At 39.3% G+C, this 24,612-nt stretch overlaps 1 protein-coding gene across 5 annotated transcripts in view; it reads left to right on the top strand.

Moving 5' to 3' along the window:
- The window catches only part of SKI (SKI proto-oncogene), a 122,711-nt gene extending 98,706 nt beyond the window's left edge, over positions 1-24,005 (top strand). For 2 of the 5 annotated variants that reach the window (XM_026085453.1, XM_026085451.1), the window contains 7 exons: positions 7,382-7,489; positions 8,231-8,356; positions 8,877-8,992; positions 10,760-11,022; positions 12,021-12,322; positions 14,981-15,211; positions 19,120-24,005. In XM_026085453.1, coding sequence (XP_025941238.1) covers positions 7,382-7,489; positions 8,231-8,356; positions 8,877-8,992; positions 10,760-11,022; positions 12,021-12,322; positions 14,981-15,211; positions 19,120-19,308 — 1,335 coding nt within the window. In that variant the 3' untranslated portion in view covers positions 19,309-24,005. Of the gene's footprint in view, positions 1-7,381; positions 7,490-8,230; positions 8,357-8,876; positions 8,993-10,759; positions 11,023-12,020; positions 12,323-14,980; positions 15,212-15,986; positions 16,086-19,119 lie in introns of all 5 variants that reach the window. The other 3 variants (XM_026085455.1, XM_026085454.1, XR_003256593.1) reach the window with 2 other exon arrangements.
- The last annotated feature ends 607 nt before the right edge of the window (positions 24,006-24,612 follow it).

The following is a 24,612-nucleotide window of genomic DNA, read 5'->3' as shown; positions in this document are numbered from 1 at the left end:
TGTCCAGGTCTCTCTGAATGGCAGCACAGCCCTCTGGGGTATCCGCCACTCCTCCCAGTTTTGTATCGTCAGCAAACTTGCTGAGGGTGCACTCTGTCCCTTCATCCAGGTCATTGATGAAGAAGTTGAACAAGACTGGACCCAGTACTGACCCCTGGGGGACACTGCTAGCTACGGGCCTCCAACCAGACTTTGCATTGCTGATCACAACCCTCTGAGCTCTGCCATTCAGCCAGTTCTCAATCCACCTCACTGCCCACTCATCTAGCCTGCATTTCCTGAGCTTGTCTATGAGGATGTTATGGGAGACAGTATCAAAAGCCTTGCTGAAGTCAAGGTAGACAACATCCACTGCTCTCCCCTCATCTACCCAGCCAGTCATTCCATTACAGAAGGCTATCAGGTTGGATAAGCATGACTTCCCCTTGGTGAAKCCATGCTGACTACTCCAGATCACCTTCTTGTCCTTCATGTGCTTGGAAAGGGTATCCAGGATGAGCTGTTCCATCACCTTTCCAGGGACTGAGATGAGGCTGACTGGCCTGTAGTTCCCTGGGTCCTTCTTCTTGCCCTTTTTGAAGACTGGAGTGACAGATACCTCTCATTCTGGATTTTTTAGTTTGATTTTAACTAGAAATCTGAAAGGAGTCTGATGACAACCATGTAAGCACAGAGCACTCTCAATTCACACGTGCTGCAACCTGTTCTTGCCTGCAGGCTCAGGCCTACAGTTCATGAAAGCAGCATGTGGAGAATTCTAACTTCAGTTCCCAAGTTTTGAAATTGTGGTCTCAGTATCCTAGAGAAGTAGCTGGGAGCACTTGTCAGTGTTAAAGGTGCATTTTTCCTGAACTGCTATTTCACGAGGCTGCGCAACATAATACCATCATAGTGCCAGCAGGAGCCTGAACCAGTCTTAGGGTCCTGAAGAAAAAGATTATATGGGTACCACTAGAGGAAGAGTTACTGTACAGGGTGCCTCGACTTCATTCTGTTTATAAGACTTTGCATCCTTTTCTTCCAAGTAAAAGCACAAGGCAGGCCTCATAGTAATACCCTATAAAGGTGGGTAAGTAATATTACCCATTTTATGTCCACAGGGCAACTGACTTTAAGTAACCAGCCCATGGTCACACAAGTGAACAAGTAAAGCCACTTAAAATAGAACCTAAAAGTTCTGGTTTTCAGTTCCCATTTGTATTACTCAATGCGGTGTTCATGGAGCAGGAACAGAACTCATATATTCTGATTTCTCAGCAATGGTCTATGCAAGTATTATCTGGAGGCTTTCCTAGGGCTCTTCAGGCATTACTAGTAGCATGAGATATTGCTGAGTAAGGAAAGCCCATCAATCTGTAGGAAGATGCTTTCAGAGCTTCTCATATTTAGTTTATTTTATTTAATAGGTGTGAAGGTGATGAGAGAAATAATCCTTACAATTTTTTTGTTCCTTTTCTGTGGCTGAACATTTCAACACTTCATTTTCTGTAGTGCTTTTCCTGCAAGGAAACATTAATAAAGTATTGACAGCTTTGGCTCAATAATGGTTAACAGCTAGGTTGCTGAATCAAATAAGCACTAGGAACATTCTCATATGCTTCTCTTGCAGTTACCACAACTAAATGCAGTGCAGTTGCCTGGAAGGTTAGTTTAGATCCACCTTTTTCACTGTGTATGGGTTTTTGGGTTTTTTTTTTTGGCTATGGGAGAAGTTTATTCTTTAAAAGCAAGCTAGTATTGGTGAAGTAAGCTTGGCAAAACCTGGAGAATGGAGCAGCTTAGTAGCATGAATCTTCCTGACTTTTAATATGCTTTTGCTCCGATACTGCTTACACACTTTTGAAAATGCCATCAATTCTCCCTAAATTCTGACTTAGAGGAACACCTTAGAAGGGTGAGAGATATTGTTGGTGGAACTCCTGTTTGGTCCTCGACTTTCCTGAATATGTTAAAATGATGCTGTATTTTTCCAGTAAGATAGGGACTGATGTTGTCAGTCCATTTCTTGTAATCTAGTAAGAACCTAACGGATAGGTCCATGAAGTGCTAAGAAAAATAAGCCTGTTGCCAGTAGGCGTGAATTTGCTAGAGATGGCTCTTCACCTCCCTGGAAAACTTCTGGAATTGACAAATTTAAAAAGTCTGAAAATCATATAGGCACTTTTGTAACCTTTTTACTGGAATATCTGTAGTGTCAGAGGGTTTTTACTCTTGACACATCTTTTGAAGTACAGCAGAATTAATGGCAGTTTCATAGGGAAAGGTAGTAGAAGTTACTTGCTTAGGATCTTGTAAATCAATCTTTAGCAAAACTTAAGAGTGACAAGTCCTTTTTCTGTGTTCCACTCCTGTGTGCTCTAAGAAATCATCTTTCCTATCCAATTTACCTGAAGATGAAAGTTATATTGAGGATAGGTGTTAGACTAGTTTTCTTTCAGGATTTCCATGGCCTTGTGGTGCAGATGTGTTCATTCCCAATAGGCTCTTACACTTCAGTCTTTATTGTTCTTTGTAAGACAGCGCTGTTTTAGGTGTTTCCAGATTCCCTTGGGCTAGTTGAGTAGATGCGAGCTGAGATAGTTATTAAAAAAATTGCTTTTTCTGTCCAGAGCTAGTTTTTAACAGGAAAAACATATTAAATAACAACCAGATCATTTCTAATCAAAGGTTCACTGAGTTAGTGGGAACCTGCTCATCCAGTGGACCCTAAGTGAGCCTCAAGTACAGACCAGTRCAGTTTATGGTTTAACTAGTTTTCAGCTTTTGCACTAAATGCCAACACGAGCACTTCATGCTAGAGGTAAAGTGTGTTCACCTTCAGCTTTTGCTCTTTCATTTTTAATGTATTATTATCTTTTGGTGTCTGACACATTCTTAACCTAAATAGTCTATCTTTGAGATTTCTCCATGCTTGTATCAGAACAGTGTCTGGTCTTGTGGTTTTTGCCCTTAATGAGAAAGCTGCTTTAATTTTCATGTCCTGAGTATCAGATGAGACAGGAAGCTCCACCCTTTTTCATGGTATAACTGAACTCAGCTGTTAGAGTGGTCTAACTGCAAAAGGAATAGCTTGAGCAAAACGATAGTATGCTACCTGTAGATGTAGGGGCAATTTTTTATTTTGTTTATTCTGACTAGGCATGCTTTTTTAGCTGCAGAGTTCTCAGTGGAGACATTCTGGATTTACACTAGAATTGGGAATATAAAACTCAGTTCTTCTGCTTTATAGTATTTCCAAAATTCATTTAAAGAGACTGAAATACAGATTTCTGTGTCTTAGTCTAGATTTTGAGGACATTAAATCAACCATGAGGACAGACAAACTCTCCTTTTTAAAGGTGCCACATAGGATGCAGTGATTTCTGCTGGTATTGTATCAGATCAACATATGCCATTTCCCCCTGTCTTAACCGAGATCTGTGTTTTGAATTAAATTTGGGAGTTTGATGCTAAACTTGGTCTCAGCTATGGTGAGATTTTATCCCCAAAGGATAGATCAGAAATTAGAGCATAAGCTCTTTTCCTGGAGGTACATTTCTAAGCTAAGTTCCACAGACAAGGAGGCCCCTAAGTATTTTCCACTCCTTTTGCCTAATGTTTTCCACTCTTACAAGGCAAATGGAGCCCACATTTTACTACTACATGCCTCAATATGACTTAGCTGAGTACCGTAGCAAACCCTGGAGTGACAAAGAGCATGATGACATTTGAGGCATTTTAACAGGATCCTTGGTGGTTTGTTGACACTGGGTTTCACTGAGATTTAGCCCTGTTCATAATGCTGGTTGGTTTTATACACATGATGGATGCACACACATTTGACAATACGTGCCTTTTTGTTGAAGGTAGGCTTAGACTGCAAATAGTATTCTTGCAGGAATTGGCCTCCTCTATGGTTATATCCTTCCAAGACAGAGTACTGTCCTGTTTGTAGTGGTCTTCGCTTATCCGCTAGTGGATAGCTGCTCACAACACAGTGTCTTAGATATACAGCAGCCATTGTTTGGTGCAACAGAACAAAGAATGAGGAATAAAGGAGCACAGAGAACTAAAGTCATCCATTCAGCCCAGTTACATAGCATTGGAAATAGGGTAGAAAAGAAAAATGGGTTATGTCAGCAAATGCATTTTGGTAGATCTTCAAGGCCCAAGAATAATATCCATGAACATTCCCAAATCTTAAAATTTAAGAATTTCTTCTGGGCCTAGTTTCCATTTTAAGTTGCAATGAAAAGTAACTTTCAGGTACCGTTCTGGGCAGGTACTTAGTCTTTGATCTGCTGGTTCTATGCATGTTATTGAGCACTAGGAGAGGACTGTATTTTTGAGAAGTAGAGGGTCAAAAATTCTTCCTACTGGTCTCATGCTTTGTTACTATAATTCTTAACTGAACTAGAAAATTTGATCTGACATATCAAATGTGGTCTTGGCTGGCTGGAGGCCAAATCAGGCTGCTTAAGTTCAGTTTGACTTAAAAGGGCTGACATTGATTTTTATATGCCCAAATTTCCCTTTGGAACGCCTTTTTTAATTTTTTTTTTTTTTTTTTTTAGTAATTCTGTAAGTCTTTCTATATATGTTTTTCCTCAAAAATCAATTGATTTAGACAACAACAGTCCAAAAGTATAAGTAGACTTTTCACATAATATTTCTGGGCCCACTTTGTATCATGAAGTTTCTTGTGTCCATGGATTTGAGAAAATGTGCATTAACAAATCACTTTGCCCAGCTCAGAGCCTACTTGACAGATCATGAAGTTGCCTGCAATGGAAGAAAAACTGAGGAGGAAATAAGAAATACTTATTACAGTCTTCTAGGGTTTGGGTTGAATTTTTTTGGAAGACATTTATGAAGATGGTTGCACTGGATTTTCAATATTTCTTTTATAACTTTGTATGTTCCATTATTTGCCCAGGAGACAAAATGAAATAAGATCATCCACATTTGAGCCAATACTAAGGTTTGCTGCCTGCTGTGGCTGGGGTGGAAGTGGCGGAGTTGGGGTATAATGTTGCCTGGAATCTGTCCTAGAGCGGGATGTAATCAGTGAGTCATATGAAAAGGAGATTTTGTGGTCAGTATCTAGTCACGTTCTTGCATCTAGGTATTTTCCTGTAGATGTGAGCAAATTTAATTCTCTGTCAGACTGCTGTACAGAACAAGAGCAGTGCAGTACAATACATGACTGTCAATGACATGCTTTTGATATTTATAGGTGGAGGTTTTGATGAATTTGTGACACAGTTGCAGGATTTCTGTGGAGAGGGACAAAAGTGTTTTCAGTGGGATATCCTGGCAGATAGAAATACACAAGAGCAATAATTTAATCAAATGACTGCAGGTTGTATTCAGACACCTTCAGTTACATGAGTCTTGGAGGTGAATCCCCGTTTTTTTGATGAATAGCAACATGTATTGCCTCAGTATTTCATAGGCCAGGTGGGAGAACTACATTTTTATATTGTTAAAATAGAACTTAGAAGTCATTTCATACATGGTGTTGTATAAGCATGTAGAGGCATGAGAGGCAATTCCTGCTTCAACCAGCAAATGATCTATGTAAACAAAATGGGACAGTGGATGGAAAGAGAACTGGCTGAGGTCATCACAGCAGTTCAAAGATTATGTTGGCAACAGTCTTTTGAGTCTAGCTGAAGTACTTTACCACTTTAGAGAGCACTGGTTTGTTAGGAATGCTGAATAGCCACGTGATGGGAGATGACTTAAAGTTAGAACAATCTACATGCTCCATTTAGCACCTGCTTTCCTCTCCCCTTTTCCTTCACCCCATTTCCACCTCTTTCTTTGTGGGGAAAGGAAAACTATTTTCCCCTTATACACGTGCCTTGTTTACTGGGTTTTTCTTGCTGCAACTCATGTTTTCAGATCAACATTGGCTCCTGGCAACAAAAGATTTAAGCATCATTTCCCATGTCTGCTGAAATTTTTTGTGCTGAGAGCCCTGTGCCTTGGATGTCAGCCTTGATTTAAGGGGAAAAAAGGGGAACAGTGGAGAAGGCTTGAGAAGAGGCATAGTTTCTTTAAAAATGCAAATGAGTTAATTCTGTTTAAATGTGCCCCCTCAGACCTTCTTAAAGCCTGACACTTTGCTCCTTTTTTCCCAAAGCTGCTTGTTTTTACACTTGACCTGTAGTACAGATCCCACTATAGCTCTGTGTGTGGTGATGGTGGAGGGGGTAGAGGGCCCAGAATGGCTGTCTCTATGCCTGTCTGAACAGCATGTTCTCCTGCAGATGAGCAGAGTGCGGATGGTCAGGGGGAGGAATGGGTTTCCATGCTGAGTCTTGCCACCTGTTGCCTCTTTCATTCCAAACCCCCCTTCCTCCTCCACCCCCCCCCCCAAGTTTTCCTCCCCACACTGCTCACCATCCCCAGTGGATAGGGCTGGGATCAGTAGTCACTTGCCAAATACCTTTCTAATGCTGTCACTAATTCTGCACAGACAGCATATCTGAAAGCAAAAATGAATCTTTTCCAATGCATTGTCCTGCATTTTCTACAAAAAGCATTTAGAAATGCCTTTTCTTAGTTGGGTACCTGGGAGGGACCATGCTGTAGCCATTTCTAGTGTCAACCCTAAGAAAGCCTGAAGCTGTGCCAAAAGAATCCTTTGCAAATCCATTGAAGCTGGCATTTGGCACTGGCATGGGCTAATTTTGCACTTGCAGTTACATATATACACACCCATGTCATTCTACTTTRTCTGCTACATATGGAAAGCTGCCCCAAGCTCCAGAGTGCCAGGGAATGTTTTACTAAAACCTCCAGACTTGGTTTGATTATGTTACTATGCACATTGGGCTGTAGAAGCCATAAGAGTGGTGTGTGCTGCCAGGTGGACTGGCATTAACTAGATATTCATCAACTTGAGCCACAGTTCTGTACTGCTGCCCTGCTCAAATGAAAATAGAAGACTGTTCATGTTCTTGATATCATAGTTTCCCTCCAAATTAAGGTGTGTGAAAGAGATAGTATTGCTCTAGTTATATAGCTGTTGGTTTTGCCTGCAAGTCATTTAGGAGTCTGCTTTCAGTTGCTCATTGAGTCTTCAGGTAAAGTCATTTAGGTCACAATTTTCAAAAGTGAGTAATCATTTGGAGAAACAGTCTTTGAATTCTTGACTTAAGATGCCTTAAAGGGGACGGGCTTTCAGAACACAAGATACTGGCAAGCAAGATCCTTTTTTTCATTGGCAACTCAACCTGTTTTGAAGTATTTTGGGCTCTCAAAATTTTGCCCTTCAGATGTGTCTGTGCATCTGTAAAACACAGGAATGAATACTTGTCTGCCCTCAAAAAGCACTATGAGAGGTAAGCGTGGAAAAATTGATGCAAATATGAGCTATTACTAATTATTGCAGCGTGGTTCTGCCGCCTTACTTAGAACCGGGTTGGATGAGAATATGGAAAGTATCCAAATTGCAAAAAGAAAGAAGGAAAGAAGAGAAACAAAGACAGAAACAAAGGTGGTATGTTCCTCTTTCGTTATTTGTAGTCATGATGCAGAACGAGGTCCAGAACCTTCTCCCCCCTGCTGATAGACTTGTTCGTGCTGGCAGGGCTTCAAGCTGGTATCCCTAATGCACCAGTTAAACCAGTAGTTACCAATTTTTTTGCAAGCCACACTGGGGCTGTAGCAATTTGATTCCTTCACAGTGTTGAAGGAAAGGGATTCTGCTTGCCAAAGGGCTTTCTTATGCCTGAGGATGATTTATGGGCCAAGCTGAGCCACTTGTGGAAAAGGCAAAGCAGCTCTTGGCAGCACCCCCAGAATTCGCTGCAGCTGTGGGGTAGTGAAGTCATCGGCATAACAACCGCTGCAAACAGAATAACAAAGTCTGTTCTGTTCTCATTTAAAATAAGCTGTCCAGTTCAGCAACAACATTAAAACTTACCTTTCTTCATACAAAAATAATAAAAGGCAGATATTTCTCTGCAGCATGATGTAAATGTCTTGCTAATATTCCTGGCCGCTTATCACTCCTGCACCATCTGCCCTTTATCTGGGTATTTTCATTGAAGGAATGAAACCACATTATGTCATGGGATGTTTGTGTCCGTCCCTTGTTTTCACTCATTTGTTGTTCCTTAAATTGCAGACCGTTTGCTTTAAAAATGTAAAACAGATCAATGTTTCTTACTTTTAGATATAAAATTTGCTTTTGTTTTATACCTTTTTTCTAAATTTTTCCCGTCTGTCTTTGTTTCAGGTTCCTTCAGATCCTCCTGCTTCCAAAAAGCCCAAAATAGATGACTCTGCTTCCCAATCTCCAGCTTCTACTGAGAAGGAAAAACAGTCCAGCTGGTTACGATCCTTATCCAGTTCATCTAATAAGGTGATTACTGAGTGTTTTGTGTTTAAAAGAGAGATGAGATTAGCATGTAGCATCCCTCTAATGCAACCAGAAGAGAAGATCAGAGAAAGACACTGCCCACGTTTTCTAAATTTTTAGCATTTCTCTCCTTTTCCTAGCAAACRTTCAGCTATACTGCTCTCCCAGTTTTCTTGCCATCTTTCAGTGTGCACTGGCCTTGCTTATGAGGATGAAGTAATCAATTCCTTCATGCCTTTGAGGTACAGGAATCCTGAAAGGCTAAGAAGCCTCATGTGGTCTCTGCAAACCACATATAAATTCTTGGCAAAAGAACAACCATGTGGGATTTTACATTAGTACAATTCATCCCTTCCAGTGGAACCTGCTAAGCAAGTAGGTCCTAGCTAGGAGGGGATCAGTTTTAGCGATAACAGAATGTGTACTTAAAAGCATCACTAGTGCTCCATTGTGATTTATACTTCAAAAGGATTGTCCAGTATTTATTTATTTTTTATTTATTTTTCTTTCCCCTCCTTCCTAGAGTATTGGCTGTGTCCATCCCCGTCAGCGTCTCTCAGCGTTCCGGCCCTGGTCTCCTGCTGTATCAGCAAATGAGAAAGAGCTCTCAACACATCTTCCTGCATTGATCCGAGACAGGTAAGGAGACATGAACTGAAGGGGGACTGGGGTTAGCAGCTGTGGAGATGCTACAGCAAGTCACTTTATGATTGTTCCCATGTGCTGCTGCTGGTGGCTTTGTCATTCATTCAGTTCAGTCCACTGGTATCAGAATAAAAGCATTTGCAGCTGCAGTGTTTTAATTAGGAGAAGGGAAACAAACAAACCAAAAAAGTGTCAGTATTTAGTGCATTCATTAAATGGGTTTTCTTAGGTGAAGCAATGCCATAAAAGTCTGAAATGAAGGCTGCTTCTGTAAACTGTTGATAATTTGGGGGTACCATCACCAGAACCTCTAGGGCTTCACTTTTTAAAGAAGGATTGTGCTATTCTCTCTGGGCAGGTGGTCAGGGACCAGACAGCTATTTCCAGACAGCTGCCGATGGGTAACTGCAACAGCTCTGTAACAGTGGACTGTCACCACACTGCCAACAGCTGCATTCTATCTGCTGTATTGACAGTACCACAGGAAGCCCAGGAAGCCAAGAGACTGTATGGAAAGCACAGAGTACCTCTACCCTCCTGATGGCAAGTGGTCCTGGGAGGTCATGGTAGAGCACACTGGGCAGGAGAGTTTGTGAAAAGCTCCTCAGTCTGTATGACCCATCGAAAAGCTGACATTATAGGCTAGATTCTGCTCTAGGATGGGGGCATAATTAAACTGGTACAAGAATCAGCCCCAATCTCTAATAAATAGGTGGGGCTGCTGGTGTCACATTTACAATGGAAAGCGTCAGGGCAACCATACGTTCCTTTGCCGGACTCTAATTGTTCAATCTGAAAAATCTTTATGCCAGATTTCTGCTAAAGGTAGTGGTGGGGCAGGGGGGTTGTCAACTAAAATGGTCCAGGTGTTTTTAGGAGGGGTTATGGAGAACACATTTTGTTGCCCTTATGAATAAGCTTCTTGGAAGTGTTGGGGACTGATTAAAAAAAAAAAAAAATCCCAGCAGCACATTCATGCTTCTAAATAGATTTTATAATTAGCTGGGGAGAAAAGGGGTAAACTGGTGTAAGAGTATCTCTTTGTTGTCTCTGTGAGAATCTGGCCAACTTGTAAGTCTCAAAAAAAAGGGGGGAGAGGGCAAAAGGTTTAGTAGGAATTTTAATATGACTGAAGATCGCATCATATTGTAGATGCTGAATTAAAGTTGCAAAGGCAGTCTTCATTATGGTTTTTGCAAACTTCTGTGTATTTGCTATTACAACATTAATGTCCTTTCAACATAGCTTTTTTTTTTTAAATAAATGTAGTTTAACATACATGCACTCAGGTGCATGCTGTGTCAAGAAATTAATGATAACCAGAATAAGCTGTTTGCACTCTCACAGCTTTTCTTCAGGAAGTGCTGTTCCCAAGGTTGCAAAGCATTTGTGGATAGACAAGTAAAACTTGTCTATTTAGGAAAGTTAGTAATGCGTGAGGATCAAGGGGAAACAGCAGCATAATTTTTGAACACTGGGAGATCTGATCTGCTTGGTGCTTAGAATATGTGGTACTTCAAATATAATACCTCCTGAACTGGATGGAGATTACCTGTGTAAATCTTCTGCACATTTAGATGGATGCAAAACACTTAACAAATATATAGTCAGATCCTTTGCTGGTATWAATCAGTGGAACTGCACTGTCATACCAGTAAGTGTCTTTCTGTTTCAGTGTAACACATGGATTAGGAAACATTTTAAAGGCAAGAATATGACTGTTTTCTCCTTCCTTTTTTCTTGCCTCCCCTTCTCAAATAGTTTTTATTCCTACAAAAGCTTTGAGAATGCTGTGGCCCCCAATGTGGCTCTTGCACCTCCTGCCCAACAGAAAATTGTAAGCAACTCCCCCTGTGCCACAGTAGTATCACGGAGTAGTGAGCCAATGAGCGGCACTGTCCAGCCACGGAAAAGAAAACTTGCTGCAGAGAACCCAGCCATCCCAGAAGCAGTGGCCACTGTTACTGCCACTGAAGAGGAAAAGGAATCAGAAGCAGAAATTGAAGTAGAAACCAGGGAGGAATGTAAGTGACAGTTATACCTGCCTTTATTTTGTTTCATTTTATTTGCACTGAATTTTCTGCAGTAATCCACAGGAATTAGTTGCTCAACTTCTTCTATGTTTAAACATAATTCTGGAAGCCTAATATCCCAACAGGATGTAAAAATATAGCTTTAAGTAATAATGAAAAAGAAGAATAGAATGTAAGTTACAGGGAAGTTTTCCTGGGAGAGGACAGAGGTGTATCTGCAAAAAGAAGCACCTGCACCACAAGGGTTCACAAACCTAGAGTCTTTCATTAAAATAGGTAAGTGCCTGTGCAAGGGGGGACATACTATGTGTGGTTTGCATAAAAATTGTGATGTTCTTCTCTGATCAAGAGCCCTCTATAAAAACCTTCCTGGGATGTGCACAGATAGATAGCCCATAAAAATTCCAGAATGCACATGCATGCAAGTGTGAAACTTTATATCCAATGAAGAATGTGGTCGTGTGGTTTCAGTACTGCATCCATGGAGTTGAATACATAAAGCAGAGATCAAGAGCCAGTATATTCTTAAAGAGGATTCAGATCTTGAACCCCTCTCTGAAAGATGAAGACACTGATCTCACCTCACTAATAAGTCACTAAGAAAATTCTGCTGCTGACTTCACGAAGTCCAGTCCTTACTCAGTACATGTAGTTTATGCAAAAGAAGAAATTTTACCACAGAAAACCACAGGATCATGTAGCTAGGTCTCCCTGAAAGAATCAATTACTTCATACACGTGGAGAAGACAATGTTTGTGATGCAAATCCTAAAGTCATAATTCAAGCAAATTCAAAGTTGGTCCTATAGATTGGTCAGATTTGCATTTTCATCACATTTCAAGTATCAAAGCATAACATGAGTATTCTTTTTCTTCTGTTTTTTTCACTGATTATTGAATATCTCCACTTTACAAAAGGGCCTCAGCACATTTTGACTTACAGTAGTTTTAGACTTTTTTTTATTAATTTTAGATGTTTCTGTTTTTCAGTCACCTCCTCCTTATCCTCGCTCTCCTCCCCATCCTTTACTTCATCCAGCTCTGCAAAGGACATGAGCTCACCTGGGATGCAAGCCCCAGCCACAGTCAGCACTTCATATGAAGTTGCAGCACATTCTGACTCTCACAGCAGTGGACTGGAAGCTGAGCTGGAGCACCTAAGGCAGGCCCTGGACAGTGGCCTAGATACAAAAGAAGCCAAAGAAAAATTCCTCCATGAAGTTGTTAAAATGAGAGTGAAGCAGGAAGAGAAGCTAAATGCTGCTTTGCAAGCCAAACGCAGTCTACATCAGGTAATTCTGAAAATCAGCTTTCTCTTATCCCTGCCTACATATATTTTTCCAGGTAGAAACCATTAGCTAGTCTCACGTTTAAAAAAAATGCCTCATTTTTCCCAAATGGCAACAGTATTAATTGAAGTACTGTTTGTAAATTCAGTCAGAAGACCAGAGTATACAGGAACCATTCTTACATTTTTAAGCCTGCTGTTCTTGCTTTAGGGTGTAAATCCATGTTTTTTTAAACCAAAACCAAGCATCTTTTCATTACTGAAAACAATCTTGTAGTCCAGTTTATTATTTTTTATTTTCACTGAACTAGAAACATTTCTGTCCTTATGGAGACTTTATCTGTAGTTTAAATGATTTGTAAAAATCCTACCATTGCCCAGTTGAGGAAAGTATAACTGCTGAAGCTCTGATGAGGAGCTGAAACTACCAGTCTTTATTAAGCTTTCCATTAGCCATGCTTCACTGGACATTTCCTGTTATCATTCAGTGGAAGAGCTCCTCATCTTTGTAAATCCTTGATATTTCACTCCTATCAAAGAAAGAGTAGTCAGACAAAAAAGCTGCAGATATGTGCTGACCATTAGCAAATCACAGTGACTGAACAGAAGGGTGGTGTGATGATTTTTTTTTAATTTGAGATAGGGCAAAATCAGTACGTAGAAATGGAAGATAGAGTGCAGTCAGAAGGTTTGCGTGTCCTCTGTAAATGTTTTAAGGGGAACTGTAACCAAGCTAGAAATGTAATCCATTAGATAGATCTGGGTTGCCAACTGTAAAGTTAAGGGCCTTGTTTCATCTGCCCTGGGGGACAAAAAACCCAGTACTGGTCAAAATCAGGTATACACAGCCATGTATGCTGGCACATAATGTTTTTGGTTGTTTTGGGGAATGAAACAAAGGACAGTAGCTCAGAGATATGATTTGTGTGTAATATGACTCTGCTGTATTTAAAAAATGATAGTAGATTCAGGTACTCTGCTAACAGGAAGGAGGAGGTGAGAGAGAGATAGTAGTAAGTGCTTAGATATGAACACAATTAGAATTTTAAACAAAGTTTGCCTACTTATATTCCTGTAAGGGGCACAGTATAGCAACCCAATTTCTATGCTGCATGTCTCTCATGTGAAGATGGCTTGTTGTGTACTAGCTTCAGGTCCAGGTCTTAGAGAAGGGAGACTGAGTGCTGTCTTTTCAACTGAACTGCTTGTTCTTTGTGACCTCGGGCAAATCACTTCATTTGCTTGTGTTTTAGTGAATGTATATTTCACTTTATATATTTAAAAGTAAGAATAAGAAACATATTTAAAAGAAATTTTTAGGTATGTAGACTAAATATACAGTGTATACTTAAAGTAAAACATAAATTATATGAAGTAGTTGACAAAACAGAGTTGAGCATTGAGGCATTAAATCAAGCAACATGTCAGAATGAGAGGGAATATGGTATGTGGCTGTCATTTTCCATGTGGCTGTGGGTTTCCAGTTCTACATACACAGAAAGTACATGTGTGCGTGCTTCCAGTGACAAGGCTGAGCTAACAATGGCCTGGCTGGGAACTGAGATTGTCTAGAGAGTGAATTTCCCATGACCCGACTGCAGTGTTACTTAACAGAAACAAGTTGCTGTGAGGGTTTGTCTCTGACAGGGAGGAAATGCTGCTCCTGGAAAAAAAGGAAAAACTGAACTTTAGCTTGTCTAATTTAACCATTTAGGAGAAGGACCTTTAGTGAGACGTTTTTTCAAAGCGGAAGTGTGCTTATGATGCACAGGCATCTTTTAACTCTTTAACAACCTTTTAACAACTTTTTAACAACTTCTGTCCCTTTAGTTTCCTTATCATTATCACTTAAATTAATGGCTTTCTCTTGGATTTGAAATTTCATGGTAGCAGTTAAGAACCTGTGCAGCAAAAGAGGCAGTTCTCAGAGTGAAGCACAGTTTGGATTTAGCTTAAAGTTTTAGCCTGGAGTTTCCCAGATATTATGACAGAGCAGTTCATTGGCTACTTGCCAAGAGCCCTAAGGTAAGGCTACACACGAGTTACCATAGCACAGCAGAATTGCTTCAAAGTTAGAAAGATTATATATATTTTATATTTTTTCCCCTCATACTTTTCCTAAGGTTGGGTTTGGGGTGGGTTTTTTGGCTTGTTAAAATGCAACTGTCCGCTCATTTCTCCAGCAAGTAGTAAACTTTCTTGTTCAGCTTTGCTGTACACAAAGGTCATTCACAAACTACATTTATCATAACATTGTGCAGCTTCAGTTCAGGGTCTCCACAGGTGCAGGCATTACGGTTGATTCATTTGAAACTTTGAGCTAGTATAGGATGCATTGCAAGTAGCTGTTGCCAACTCCAGATCGTCCTTATTCAGGCACAGACGGTCACAGCTATTTTGCTTGACAAAGCAAAATGTGGCTGTAGCATAGCGTTTCATTATCCAAGAATGCAAGGTAAGTTTGGCCTAGGATTTCATGCCCATTTGAAGGAGAAAAGTTTGTATGAAGTTTTGAACCAGGTTTGGACATAAGCCTTCCCAGTCAGAACTAACAGAATGGTGGGAATTTAGTTTTGATCCCTTCCTGTACTATTCAGTTTTCTAGCACTAATCTAGTACCTGCTCCTTAGTTCTCACAAGTCTAACTACTTGTATATTCTAGGAGCTAGAGTTCCTAAGAGTGGCTAAGAAGGAAAAACTGAGAGAAGCAACAGAGGCAAAGCGCAACTTGAGGAAAGAGATTGAACGTCTGAGAGCTGAGAACGAGAAGAAAATGAAGGAAGCCAATGAGTCTCGGATACGACTAAAGAGGGAACTGGAACAAGCCAGGCAGATCCGGGTTTGTGACAAGGGATGTGAAGCAGGCAGGCTTCGGGCCAAATACTCAGCCCAGGTAAGACCTGAACGTTGAAAGCTAATGGCAAGAAAGCTTATTGCTTCTGCAGTTTTCAGGGTTAGTTCCAGTATCTGTTCTTCCTCTGATGCTAGTGGGCCTAGTTTTCTCTAATTTGATACATCTCCAACTCCATCTGTATAACATCTGTGCCCCTGTCATGTCAATTTACAACCCTAGTCCTAATGCAAGGTGTTAAGAACTTTCCTGCACTTGGACCACCTGTGTCACTCCCACARTTTTGCCTAGAACTTTGCATATTTGTCAGTTGAAAATCTCCATTTACAGAGAACCAGGACAAATGCTAGACATTATTTCAGTTCTACTTATATTCTGTTGGCCATGCCAATACAYTGGGATGCATTTCACTACTGTAAATATTAGGCAGAGTCACTTTCTATAATACGATAAAAAATAAAGATCAGCCTAGACCTACAGGAACTATTTAAGATGAAAGAAGAAGCTAAGGCCCACCAATAAGCAAGCTGCAGGAAGGAGTGTTGTTTACAGTGGTAAAGCACAAGAAGAGCAAACTCTCAGGTCTAAGAAAATACTTTCAGTGTGATCTCAGTGAAAGTTCTAGGAATGCAGGAACATGTTGTTACGAGTCATATGTATGCTTTAAACTTTCAAGTTAAAAACCTTCCCACCCTCTCCACATCAGAGTCTCTTGCAATAAACGATTTAAAAGTTTATTTAAACCATCCGAAGCCAAGTGAACCAAGAGCTCAGGCTGCACGTCCTTAAGTCGCCTTGTTGTGTCTTGGTGTTGCAGGGCATGTGGAATGCAAGGCCATCCACTGTTCCAAGCCCTCTGAAATGACCCAGCATAACAGGCTGAGCTGAGAGCAGAACGGCAGCCTCCTGGATTTCCGTGAGAAAGAGTCCTGAAGAAGAATCCATTGCATGCCCCGCCTTCCCCTTCCCCCAATAAAACAATCCCGGTTGCCCAATAATGCCTTTCCTGTAAAAGGGCATGGTCCCACATCCATTGTTAACCCCCTCAAATTACCCCTTCTCTATAGAGGGAGGGGGGCTCCCAAACAGACCCTCTCCTTAAGGCTAACTCATTTTCCTTTATCTGCCTCCCCTGTAGCCCTGCTCTGATCAGCTCCCACCTAAATCTCCCTCTGCCAGACCACTTCCTCTGCCAGTGGTTCCCAAACTAAAAACCTGGTTGAGAAATGCATAAATAAAAGATACGGGTCAGCAGGAATTAACAGCAAACGGTTTCTGAAAGATGGGGCACATTTACCTAAATTTAAACTCCCACAGCACAGAGATATCACTTACATGCAAATGGCACATAAGTATCATACGTTTGCAAGAGGCTTAACTTGCATATTGAAATATACCGGAATTAATGTTAAAGGGACTTCTAGACCATATTTAATAGAGCAACTTTTCGGATAATCTGTGCATGCTGTTAAACACATGCTTCCTGTGTGAAGTGGGATTGCATGTTATTACTCCTAAAGCATGAGCTGCAAATACTCTGTTTGGTTATTTTAAGGAAGGGGGTAAAAAAGGAAAAGAAAAAGAAACAGAAATCTGAAATTCTTCTAACCCCAGGCTCTCAATAACGGGAAGGGGAGTGGTCCACTTGTACCACTATGAGACATGTCTAACCAGGAGACCAGAAGCAGGAAATGATGTGGGCTTCCTCTCTAGCATCACAGGATGTCTCACTGATAAGAAGTGTCCAGACTAAACATAACCAGATTGAGAGCTGCTGCACTGGGCGTTACCTGCAGTTGACTTCCACTTCAGCAAAAAAACAAGGCAACAGCAAGTGCAGATAAAGTAAACTGCATACTTATTGGATTAGAGTTTAGCAAATCTGAAGGTGTGTCCTCCCTTGTGTTGTGACATGCATGAAAGTTTTGACAAAGTGGATTTTCAGTCTCCTGTTACATTCCCTCCTTTTYGTGGGGTTTCCTAATAGAAAGGCTAAGCTCTTAAAAAGAATTCAAGTAGCTGAAGATTCTGCAGGTTCGTATTTTCTAAAGACATGGCACTTTTGCAATATCCATTGCAGCATCCTGTTGTATGTACTTGAGCTTGTTGTTATAGCACTGGAGTGCAGTGCAGTGGTATAAGTACTCGCTGCATTAGGGCCCAAAAGCAGTAAAGCTGTATTAGTGCTGTGCTTGGGCTAAATAATAGGGCAATGAATGTTTCAGATTCTGGAATAAATGCTTTATTTAATAGCTACTTCTGAGTTGTGCCTGGCACTTTCTAGAAACGTATCCCAAGTAACTTCAAAGCTGAATTTTACAAAAAGTTAATAGGACTTAAGTTTCTAACTCATTTAAGAAGTTTTAAAACAGAGCTTTTATACAGCTTTGTATCTTAACTCTAATTTGGCAAATACACACAGGAAGTTTCTCACTTATGTTGTAGTCTTCTCTTATTATTTTTGAGGAAACCACAGTTCTGTAGACAGGCTTAGTCTGAGAGAAATAGCATCAACCAGGCATGAGAGGAAGTTAAACAGCAAATTCAGGGTTGTAAATTTCTATATGTAAGCTTAAAGAATTAGATGCTAAATTCTTACTGAATATCACTGTGGTTTATGCCTTCCATTTCCTTACCTTGGTACTGAGATCCAAGTATGGATGGGGGTGGYGGGTTATCCTTCATTTTAGCCCCAAAGGTATGAGTTTTTCCTTCCTCTAATAAAAGGTTTACTTGATCAGAGCCAGCCATGATACTGACRCAGTCAAATATGCATGAGAGCTGTAAGGGTTGAACAGTATTTATCAGTTGCACTGGCAGAAGGAACTGCTAGTCTAATATGCTGATGGCTTAAAATTCCATTATTACAAACTGGTGCAGTCCTGCCCCCATCCCCCACTGTTCCCCCCCCCGCAATTTATCCTCTTGATTACTGGGGCTTCCCTCTGCCTTCATTGTCAGTAAGTGGGGAAAAAAAAATAGGAAGACGATTGACTGCTGAGGTCTTTGGGGAGGCTGAGACTATCATCTGCTGTATCTTGCTGTAAGTTGGAAAACAGGGYGTAAGATCTCAGCAAGTGCTCCTCTTCTAAGGATATTTGGTACATCTTTTCTTCATGTCCTTTTCTGTGCAAAGTTAGTAGCTATTAGGACTTGTTCGGTCCCATTCCTGTCCTGAGAAGTCCAACTTATTTATGAGCTGAAACAGTGCTAATTTTGACTGTCACTTGCAGAGTTTCTGGTGGTTCAGAGGAATCCTTTCCTTTTTGTCCCCCGCCACCTACACTGTGCCTCCATCTCCTCTGTATCCATTCCCACTAAGTGCTTTACTGTGGCCATTGTGACTCCTTATAGTCCCTTACATTTAATATGAAAGATGTAAAGGTTCTTGTGTGAGAGGACACTACAATTGTTTTTGTTGGACATTGATATATAGCTCAGACAAAGCTCTTAAAGAGCTGCTCAGTATGTTTTTGGTCATTCACATTAATAACCATTGTAAAATATCTGAAATTGCTCTAGCTTTGCAAATTTAGCTTGCAGTTTACTTTGCTGAATTGCTGTCTGCCTAAAGAAATAATAAGGGCATAAGATGTACATTGGCTGGAGTTTCAGTAAACAATTTAAGGCACCCTTAACTATTCTGTTTTTTATATTAAAACGCTCACCATCCTTTCTGATATTCAAGCCACCAGAAGTATTTAATAATTTCAAAGCTAAATAGCTCCTGCAGTCAACTTGGATTATTGCACAGTGGTGTATGGAAAAAGTAGGTAAAAGGGAATTCCTTCCTCCACTTCAGCTTTGATCATCTTATGCCTGGAAGCATGAGGTTTTATTACTCATCTCACTTTGTGTTAGGCTACTAGTCTGTGTTTAATTCTACAAAATGACAACGGTACTGAAATGTTACAGTAGTTTATTATGTTTCCTAATATGCTTTTCTCTAGATTGAGGACCTACAGGTTAAGCTTCAGCATGCAGAGGCTGACAGGGAGCAGCTCCGAGCTGACCTGATGCATGAGAGGGAGGCTCGAGAACACTTGGAAAAAGTAGTCAAGGAACTTCAGGAACAACTGTGGCCTAAATCAAGCAATCAACCCAGCAGTGAAAACACAATGAACAACCTTGAGAACTAAATAAACACCACACCATCTAATACACATACAGAATGCTGTATATGCACAGTAAGGGAGGATGTGTGGGGGTACGTGTGTAAGTGCATGTGTGAGTAGTTGTGTCTTAGCACACATCCATGAATACAGACTTTTACATAGTTGGAAGGCAAATGTTACTCTTCATAACAGAAGCACTGAATTACATCTTTTTTTTTTAATCCATACAGCACAACATCTTACTGTGCCTATAAAACACAAAGTGTTTATAAACAAAATACTTTTAAGTCCACAGCAAATTTTCTACTGGCAAACTCCAAGCAAGCAGCATCGTCCAGCTAAAATCAGAGTAAAAGGCAAGTGTGGCAATGTTTTTATGTTGCCCTTCTGCCTGTTGGAACATTTTGGAATTTAAAAACAAACTTTTGTTATAAGCTATTTAAAATAATCCATTATACAGACTTGGTATTAAAACAATTAACAAGATTTTTATAATGAACATTTAAAAGCAAAACAAAAATCTTCAATGCACAATTTTTAATGACTTGTTATAGGCTTTGGGATTCTTAAGGTAGAAGCCCTCTGGTGATGATGCCATTTCATAGCAGTTTTCCAGCCATTTAGGAAGCCATCACAGTTTTAACCCTGTCACATGGTTGTGTGAGAATTTCAGAGTGCTTTTCAAAGTTGATTTTTTTTCTTAGGAACAATTATCTTCATTTCCTGTGCTGAAGAAAGGAAGATGCAGGGAAGAGGATTGTAAGGGGGGAGGGGGAGAAGATGTATGCTTGAGAATTATAAACCCAGCCTTATGGACTTCAGTGTTTGTAAATCATGCCATATTCTCTAAAGACATCTTCATTAACTGGTGTGTTCAAAAGACTCACTTCATCCAAGAGCACTTCAGCTTTAGGAAAAGAAAGAAGAAAATAAAGGAAGGAAATGGATGATCTGTTAAGTYGGTTGAGAAATAAAGCAGAAGGCACATGCATTTTTCAAGTCATTCTGAAATCTTTACTTCAGTTTTCAGTTTTCTGGAAAACTCATCTTTGTTGCACCATCTTACCATAATTCAGTATTTACCTTATTCTGAACTGTCTGTCAGGATTACTGTGCCCAAGGAGAGTGCAACATCACATTATCAAATACTACAGAAAAGAAAAACAACACTTTTGCTGCTGTGAATAAGCCTTCTTTTGTTTTGTTTTGTTTAAATAAGTTACTTTAATTTTGGGATCCAAGCCGCAGCCCCGGAATGAAAATGCAGCATGTCATCACTTTGTGTTATTATTGTTGTTGTTGTTGTTGTTAATATTATTTTTTTTTTTAAAGAACTGCACTTTGTCAGAAACTTTCTTTGCATTTTATTCCATAGTTTTAAAGTTTACAAGATGAGCATTCTAGATTCTACCCTGCTTAACAGATGTGAAAATCATCAACCCAGTTTTCCATCATGTGACACTGTGTCATCATTTACATTTATGCAAAGTGAGTATTCAGCAGGTATAGAATGCTACCAAATAAGAATTATCCAGAGCAGTGCACTACTGGTTCTATTTTAAACCTGTTTTTTTGCATGGCTGTGTCTCTAACAGAATATGGGAGGCAGTAGCAAGGGGGCTCCCAGAAGTGCTTATCAAATACAGTTGGTGCTTTACTGAACAAGAGAAAAGGGTTTTTTTTGTTTTTTTTTCCCCACCCACAAACACTCACCTCTTACACACTCAAGCTTATGAGCATAAGATGAAAATTTGACCTGGGGCTGCAGATGTGCCTTCCAGCTCATTTTTCCTCTCAGCATGTTATATAGGAAATGCTGATGCTTTTTTACCTTAAAAAAAAGAAAAAAAAAAGAAAAAAAAAGAAAACCCTATGCATCATCATACACAGAAGTTATTGTAAACAAAGRACCATATTTCCAGTAATCTTTATTTGCTTTTGGACATTAATCCCAGTAGATGGAAAGCGGCTGCCAATCCTAAAATTATAGTCTTTACTTACAGTATGTTAGAGAAACTTTTTTAAACGAGCTGTTTGCTTGAAATTATAATAACCATTATAACTGTGAGCATTAACAAGAAGTAAAGTTCATATATATGTTTTAGGTACAAAAAGAAGAACTATGAAAGGCATTGAATTACTGGGACAATGTAGAACTCTGGGGAGCAAGAAACAGTTATACCAAGTAAATTACATGAAACTGTCCGTTTATACAGGGCTTTGCCCTTGTGTGTTTGGAATGCTGGAGACTGAGTCTAGGTCCAGATCTCCTCTTCTAAAGTGCAATGCAAAAGGAATATTGATTATGCTTATGCAGTTTTTTTATGTGGATTTTTTTTTCATCTTTGTATGTTTTTTTCTGCAATTATTAAATCATATGCATGGAATTAAAATCTCTGCCATACTTATATATTCACTAAGGGGCATTATTACTGTCTTATGTAAAGGGTTTAATTTTGTTATGCAGTATGCATAAAAGTGTTCTCAGCCTTATGATTTCCAAATCTGTATTATTCAGTTATTTCTTCAAGGGAAACTAAATAATTTTAGCTATAGTTGAGCTTTTGTATTTCAAAGATCTATCATATGCTGTGCTTTATTGCCATGTTAAGAAATTACACATAGAACAAATCTGTTTTTTCCTCCCACCATTGGCTTTTTTTAAGTCTTAATTTTTAAATTTTGATTTTTTGCCTAACTTCCGATTGTGTCTCTCCTCTTATGACTCAACAAAAAAATTGCAGCATGTCTGTCTGAATTTGGTTTTGTTTTGTTTTTACAGGAAGAGTGGCCCACTTACCTGTAGCATGTCACATAATTTTTCTTTCTTGTGTTCCTGGGCAAACATACTGATTCACTGGCGTAATTTCTTCTGTGCATATGATGTTTTTATCCTCCAGAATTAATAAATTCTGTACTTTTTCAAAGAAAAAAATAGGATAGTAAATAATCTCATCAAGAACTATGTAACAACCAGCATCACCTCTGTTTCACAGAGATTAGCAAGAAAGAATTTTCCATAATGAAGCTACATACTATTATGCTACAAAAATGCTGTTTCTTCTTTTGCTGTGTATTACGATAATTCTATTAAGTGTAATATTTGACTACTGAGCTTCATAATGTTTGAAGTTAAGAATCGTTAGTATTTGATCTTAGGGAGTGAAAACATCCTAATAAAAACATTTCTAGAAACTACAGTTTAAAATTAGTATGATTAAATAAGGTGCAAGAAGACTGGGAACAAACCTTCTACACCAGCAGTTAAAAGACAAGAGGGGTTTACAGGATAGAATTCTATCTATCTTAAATCATTTTGTGTCTTTTTGAAATACATTTTAACAGTAAAATCTTAGTATTTCTGCAGAGTATGTAATTTATTTCTAATTCAGAATTCCTGTGCATGTAATTTATTTACAAATTACGTTGTCTGAAAAAAAACATAGAGACACTGAATCTAGAAAATGTCTGTCAACATGGTGGGAATCTTGAGAAGAATATTTTCTATGATGGTGCTTGAGGTGAGCAAGTTCTGTGTGTAATTTCTGCTGGCAACACTTCAGTAAAACAAGTGTTAGCCCTTTCAGATGGAATTGCTCTTCTTTTGACTTACTGTTGGGTCCCTGCTGCATTCCATTTGCACTCCAACTGGTGAGTGTAGGAATTGTAAAGTCACACCTTCTCATTTATCTATTCTTTAGTTTCCTTTAGGAAGTTAAAAGGGAGAAGAGGTGTTTCATACAGGCTGTTGACTCTCCCTGTACATAAAAATATATTACTTAATACTTGTATATTCAGTTTAATTACTCATTGTTTCTATTTCTGAAAGAAGACTTAACGAAGGGAAAGAAAACAACAGCAATAACATTCATATCTATGGAGCAGCTAACTAGTATACATAATATTCTGCTTTTCAAACAGAACTAGCCAATGTAAAAAAAAAAGTTAAAATGAAATTCAACATGTAAATACTTTTTTTCATTTTACACTGTTGTATTATAAGTGTATATGGTGTTTACTTTTTCAGAACTCTTTCTTACCTGGTAGTTGTCTTGTTTTGAGAGTTGTGTTTTTAACTAAGAACCTTTGCTGTCTGTTAGGAAAAACAACAACAAAAAAATCTTTTTGCAAGTTTTAAATGTGGGTTAACCTTTCTCCATCATTTGCATTTTATTCATCCTTATTTTTACTGTAAAGTACTTTATGATCAAAAGGTTGTTTTTGTTTTCCCCTCCATTCTGCCCTCCCATCAGTCCCTGTGTTTTAGAGGGAAGGTTTTTTTTTTTTTCCTTAAAAGAAATCACAGAATGACATTTTTTCAACTGAAGAAAAATAAATCTTTACATTTATAATAGCCAATAGCATTTCAGCACATTTTTGTTATCCTGGTCTCTCCTATGCTGCTGCTAATGACAATATTATGACTTACTCTACTATTCTAGAACTATTTTTATGTAAGTAATGTATGCTTTCTTGTTTATAAATGCCTGATTTAAAAAAAATAAGAAAAAAGCTTGGCATATTTATCTATTTCGCTGTGTACCTTGATAGTCCTTTTACACCCCCTTTTCCACATCCCCTCCCCTTGAAGCAGATAATATTGTAAAATAAAGGACTTTATGAGATTATGTATGAAAATAGCTATGCTTATATACCACAGTGACTGAATGTACAGTGTATAGACGCATTACCTAAAATAAAATTGTTTGTCCAGAAAAAAATGGCTTTGTTTTTTGAGCTCTCGTGCCTGTACTCGCGGCCTGAATTGTTCAGGACTGGTCACTTCAGTGACCTTACAGGTATCAGGAAAAAGTCTTAGATACTTCTGTTTGAAAAACAAAAATGTCACGAAGTATTTTACGTTAAACAACATACACTAATTGACACTCCCCCCCCCCCATGCATATTGGTTCATTATCTCATTTGCCTTAAGTTAATTTCCTGGCTTACACATGTACATGTATCTAAAGCAGTAACAGAGGTAACAGCAATAACAAATGCTGCTTTACTTCAGTCCTGGCCAGGAAATCCAGTACCACCTGCACTTTCTTGTCTTCAACCCAGCAGATTAAAAAAGTAAGTGCCCTTGGGCAATAGCCACCTTAACTGAACATGAGGTTGTGGGCTGGTGGAATCAGGACACTATTGGAAACCCTCTGTTCCCCTTCCACCTCAGGAAAAACAAAACAAAACACCAACCAACTACCTCTTAAGACAGGAGGCTCTGCAGCTGCTCAGCCTTGCTGCAGCCTAGTCCTTACACAGCAGATCTGAGGCATGAAAGACAACGGGTTTGAGTCCACTCCCTGCCCCCCGCCCCGCCCTTAG

This window comes from Apteryx rowi, unplaced genomic scaffold (assembly GCF_003343035.1).
Source record: "Apteryx rowi isolate R43461 unplaced genomic scaffold, aptRow1 scaffold_67, whole genome shotgun sequence".
NCBI classification, from domain to species: Eukaryota; Metazoa; Chordata; class Aves; order Apterygiformes; family Apterygidae; genus Apteryx; species Apteryx rowi.
The sequence above is the reverse complement of the archived record's forward strand: the minus strand, read 5'-3'. Positions and strand labels throughout refer to the sequence as shown.